Source organism: Cicer arietinum, unplaced genomic scaffold (genome assembly GCF_000331145.2).
Source record: "Cicer arietinum cultivar CDC Frontier isolate Library 1 unplaced genomic scaffold, Cicar.CDCFrontier_v2.0 Ca_scaffold_6121_v2.0, whole genome shotgun sequence".
In the NCBI taxonomy this organism is placed as follows: Eukaryota; Viridiplantae; Streptophyta; class Magnoliopsida; order Fabales; family Fabaceae; genus Cicer; species Cicer arietinum.
The window spans coordinates 35,847-41,846 of record NW_027339768.1 but is presented as its reverse complement, the minus strand read 5'-3'; the positions used below and the strand labels follow the sequence as shown (position 1 = coordinate 41,846).

At 28.6% G+C, this 6,000-nt stretch overlaps 1 protein-coding gene across 1 annotated transcript; it reads left to right on the top strand.

Annotated features, from left to right (window-relative positions):
- Positions 1 to 819: 819 nt before the first annotated feature.
- LOC101501730 (uncharacterized) lies at positions 820 to 1,671 on the top strand. The gene has a single exon (XM_004507725.4). It carries the CDS (start codon positions 965 to 967, stop codon positions 1,421 to 1,423), a length of 459 nt encoding a protein of 152 aa, XP_004507782.1. The 5' UTR covers positions 820 to 964; the 3' UTR covers positions 1,424 to 1,671.
- Positions 1,672 to 6,000: the final 4,329 nt, after the last annotated feature.

Genomic DNA, 6,000 nt, shown 5'->3' with positions numbered 1-6,000 from the left:
TATATATATATATATATATATATATATATATATATATATATTTCAACGATGTTCAACTTAATAATATTGACATTTATTAACTGAGTTAAGATTAGAAAACATAGATGATTTTTTTCTATCAATCTCCACTGAATTTCGCTATATATATTATAATGACTTAAACACAATTACTCTTATTTTAACTTTAACACAATTACACATGGTTGTATACCAAACAGAAATAACAGTAAAATATGGAGACTGATCCAATACAATAGTTGAAAAAAGATAATGGACAATAATCCTCTTTGAGTAAGTCGCCGAGAGAGTTAAATAAAAGCATCCTTGAAGTTTCTATAATGAATAAGCACCTGTTATAGTAATGAAAATGTAAATTGGTGAGCATGCAACAAAAAGTAAATGATATCACTAACTTAAATATATACAAAAATTAAGCAGAGTGGCACCACCACCACTGGCATGGCAATCAAAAAGTAAACTTTCGTGTGCATCAACAAAATCCATACCTCACCTATAACCATATGAGCTGTCCACAATATAATTTAAAAGTTAAAAATGAACAAAAAACCATAACATATGATACATATTCAACAATAAACAGCATTTTCATCCTCCACTTAGTTGAGTGGCCATCATATGAGTCGACATTGTATTGGCACATGTCATGAATTATGCAATTCAGCCACAAGTTTTTCTCCATCTAAATCCAATATATATCTCCCCCCCACTTTCTAGCCTCAAAGTTAAAATAATATTTTCCTCGTGTTCACACCAACATCATATTCCACAAGTTTCAGATCATTCAGCAGCTATAAATACTCCAAAACCCTTCATTGCATCTTCAGACTAGCCAACATCAACTGAACTACCCTCTAAAGTTTCTTCAATATTTCTATACTATACTATATACTTAATTTGCTACTTCCAATCAAGCTGCTACATTATAATTAATAACAAGGAATTAATGGCTGCACCTTGGTCATGTTGTTTACTTGCACTGCTTGTTTTGATGTCAGCTATTGTAACTGAAAGTAGAGTTGCAAGGAAGGACTTAGGTTTGGATCTTGGTGGTTTGGGGATTGGACTTGGAGCTGGACTAGGTTTGGGTATTGGAGGTGGTAGTGGCTCTGGAGCTGGAGCTGGAGCAGGTTCTGGTTCTGGTTCAGGTTCTAGTTCTTCCTCGAGTTCATCGTCTTCGTCTTCTAGTTCAGGGTCTGGTTCTGGTGCAGGCTCTGAAGCAGGCTCGTATGCTGGATCTCGAGCTGGATCGGGATCAGGAGGTAGAAGTCGCGGCGGTGGTGGCGGCGGTGGAGGAGGAGGAGGAGGAGGTGGTGGTGGTGGTGGTGAAGGCTCTGGTGAGGGCTCTGGTCATGGTGAGGGTTATGGTCATGGTGGAGGTTATGGTGAAGGTGGTGGTGATTAAAGAAATAATGCATGAATGAATTGATTAAGATATATAGATATAATATGGTTGACTCAAATAATAAAAAAAGTTTAGACTGTTTGGTTTGGTGTAATAATAAATAATAAAGTAGTATGTGGTGTGTGGCAAAATAATGAACATGTAAGATGATGGAATTGATTTCATCATGTGTGTTTTAGTGAAGAAGAATCAGCTGTGTTTTAATTTGTACCAGTTATGTTAATGTGATTCCAATTTCCACTTTGTAATTTTGCAAAGCTTTAATTTTTTATGGCACTGTTGTATGATTGTTGAATGATACATATAAAAGTATGAAAAGTGCCTTAAGTGATATTTTTCTAAATTGATTTCCATCCAAGAATGATGTGTTTTTATATAGCTTGTTTTCTGTTTCATGCAGAACAAGTTTTAAATTTCCTCTCTAATTACTGAATTCAGATAAAAACAATATAACTAAGTTACAATTGCACATGAAATTCATAAAGTTCACTACCTATATTTGTGCATAGTCTACTCAAAAGAAAAGTTAATTAATTAATTTGGTCAGCTTTGCTATAATAAATTAAAGGCACTGCATGCATCAAAAAGTAGCTTCTAATTCTGTTTCCCTATATCCACTGTCTAACCGGAAGAGAAAAGATTGTTTGTGAATTAAAAAAGGTTTGCTGTTTTATCAAAAGAAAAAGGTTTGCTATAACAAAGACACCACCAAATTAATTATTATATACTTGCTTCTTTGGTTCTTCCAACCTTTGAGTATGCGTGTAATGAAAATTAAATATATGTACTATACTTATTAGGAAAATCTATTCAACTTTTCCTATTACTTTCTAATTAGACGCAGATAAAAGCTTGTTGCTCCATATATAGTTTTGGTTTCTCAAAAATAAGCATTTTACTTTACAAAAAAGATATAACAAAAGTTAATGGAAAAAAATCAAAGTGTTGGTATTCTTTTTGATACATAAGAGAAAGAATTTTATGCAGAAAAATCAAAAGAACGCAGAGCCAAGAGAGCAACAAAACAGGAACGCCCAAACTAAACAGAAGTTAAAGTCTTGATTGCACCAAATCCAAAAAAATTCTCAAAAAGAATCAATTTTTTTTAAATCAAAAAAATTTCAAAAAATTTCGAAAATAAAATAAAAATTGTAAATCATTTTTTATTAAAAAAAATTCGAAACTTTTTTTATCATAAAATTTTGAGAAAAAATAAATAAAAAATTGTCAATTTTTTTTTTTTAAATGAACTCATAGACCAACAAAATTTTAGAGATTTTTAACTTTAGGGCTGACATTTTGAGAACCTAATAAGTGTGAAATTTGTGGCTCCTCCAATATGTAATCTGATGTCAATAATTAGTAGGTTTGTAAAATTGACAGTTATAGTCAATAATAAGTGGTCGCGGTGCAAGGTAAAGTCTCATGTTACGAATGTTGTTAGTAATTTGAGTCTTTATATTTAAACACCACAATTTAATTTGAGTCTTTATATTTAAACACTACAATTTATATTTTGTAAACTCTAATTCATTCAATTTAATATAAAGGAACTACAACTGCTAAATATCATTGGTAAAACTTAATTAATTAATCAAAACTAAATGTCTTGCTTTCTTGTCTTGTAATTTCTTTTTTCTTTAATATTTTAAGATCAGTTGCTATTCTAACAGAGTTATTGTAGATGACAAAAATGTATATGGGCATAATTAATAAATATATACTCCTTCCTCGTAGGAAAATATATCAATTTTGACATTTTTATTCTTTTTAGATATTTTTCTTATTTTAAAAAATGTAAATAAATGTTTATTTCAAAAGTCTGTCACCTTCTAACAAGTAAAAGTAACAAAGAAACAAAATCTGTGGGGTAATAAATATGATATGTTATAGGGAATAATTTGAGGTATGCATTGGTGAATTGAAAATGTTTGTTCTAACTTTTCTAAAATGTTCTCCGTGTATATATGTTTTAGATCTTGAATTTAGATTACCTGTATCAAATCATATGCATCCCACTATATGGTTAAGTGAGTGGCATGTACTGTTGTTAATGGCCTCATGATCAAATAATGTATGTACGTATATCCAATTAACTTTCTGCTACTATGAAAATCTGAGCCACAAAAAATAGTTATGGCACAAGTGTACTGCCACGCACGCACGCCTCCAGCTTTTACACATGCTTACCAATGCCGACCACATTAGTGATTCTCATATTCTATAAATAGCATGCATATCTTGTTATATAATTATTATTACCATTGGTTCATACGGTGCAATGTTTTTTTCCTTTCTGTTTGTTGTTGCAGATAATTATTAATACATGTACATGTTCAATTAATATGCATGCAATAACGTTTAACTATATCAAGTGCATTGCATCATAAAACGGGAATCCATCATATGAATTATTCAAGGAGTTTCCTCTGATCCATTCTAGAATGAAAGACATTGAATCTCTAATCTCTTTTTCTCAACGATGAAAAAGATACTAAAAACCATCATATGATGAAGAGTTGTCAGAAGGCAACAAAATAATATATATTAACAAATAAGAGATCGAGTACTTTTTATTACATAAGTACTTTTGAAAACTTTAAACAAAGAAAAGAGGATAGAGTGAGTCAACATTGTGTCTTTTCCTTTCTTGTCCTTTGGTTTATTTGTTATCCTTCTTACGGTAAAAAAATATCGTCCATTATAAACTTACTTTTGTAATTATGATGTCAAAATTAATTTTAATTCAAAATTATTTTTATTTAAATATATTTAAACACAAATCAATTTATATTAAACTTATTTTTAATTAAAATCAATTCTATAAAAATTAATTCTATTGGCTCAGAAACACACGCCGAATACAAGAAACATGACTTTACCAAGTGGGACACGACACTTAAGGGCTATAGAGTGGAGAACAAAAAATTGCGCAATCTAAATCACCGGGTGCATCCAATGGCTCATATTGATCCGAATGTGTGAATGGGACACATTCCCTTTACTGCAAGGACATCACTTTTATTTTCACGGTTAACATTATCTCAAAGTTGTATGTCACCATGAAGGATAAATGAATATAAATCATTGATTTAATAGTAAATCAATTAGTCAAGTAAGTTTATATTTTTTCTTATACCCCAAAATACAACCTTAATTAGAGTACCCAACGACAAATTAGCATGTTAGTTTTTTATTTATATATATATATATTAAACAGATAGTAATTATATTTTATTTCATAATAAGTAATTAATTTAGTCAACAAATATAAAAAATAATTTATTTGATAGTTATATATACTTTTTTATCAAAATTAATATTTTAGCGTGAAAGGATGGTACAACAATCTAATGTATAACACTTTATGATTTATTAAATTTATTAAATATTTATAAAAAAAAAATATACATTTATCTTCTTTTAAAGATATTAGTTAGTATCGAATTTATAACTTGTGAATTTAATACTTATTATTTTACTACTAGATTAAATCATTGGAGTTTATTTTATATTCTTAGCTATTAGTACATTTAAATTTTTAACTTTTGTTTCTCCTTTTACAATTAATATTTATTTTTTTACTTAATCTATTCACATGGCTTATAGTTGTTCTTTGCTTTTTATTTGTTCATAAAATGTCTTAAATGAGGTGCGTTAATTAATGGTCACACACTAAATATTATTAACTTTTCTATAAGAATTCGAATTTGAATTCCTCACAACCCTCCATGAACCAAATACATTTACGTGAACTGAGTTTAAATATATATTTTTTTTATCTATTATAAAATTTACGTATACTTAAACTCAATTTACATACATATACATGAATTGAGTTCAAGTATACACTTCTCATACGTGCTGCAAAATTTTATGTGTACTTAAACTCGGTGTATGCACATTTACGTAAATACAAAATACGTAAATGACATTAGATTCAAGTTTTTTTACAATGTATAATTTACCATGTACGGAAACTCATATCATATAAAATATATTTAAAGAAAAAAAATATGAATTCAACTTATGGAATAACATACCTTCTTGGTGGTTTTAAGTCGTATAATAAAAATAAGAGAGTTATGTAGTGTAAATTATGAGTAAAGGGTGTGAGTTATGTGTATTTGATATGGGTGTGAGTAAGTAATAGTGATGAAGAAAGAAAGAGACAAAATATAATTTAAAAATGCATGATATAGTAAAGGGCAAGTTTTAGTATTCTAATTTTATGAAAAACTTTATGAGGCGTGGATAGCAAAGTAGAGCGTATGGATAGCAAAACTGAAATAATTTACGGATAGATTAAAAAATTAAATTAACAATTGATAATACTATTTTATTTTACAAATAAAAGTGTTGATAGTTTAAAAAAAATGTATACGTTTAAAAATTGGATTTCAATAAATAAAAATTAGGAACTATATTAATTAAGTTGAATTATGCAATTTTGTTCATCAATTAATGATTTCTTAAGTTTATTTATTTTAATCAAGTTGAATTATATGGTTGGACTTTCGATTCGTGATTTTCCAATTAATTAAGTTAAATAAGAGATGAAATATGTTTCGATTTTT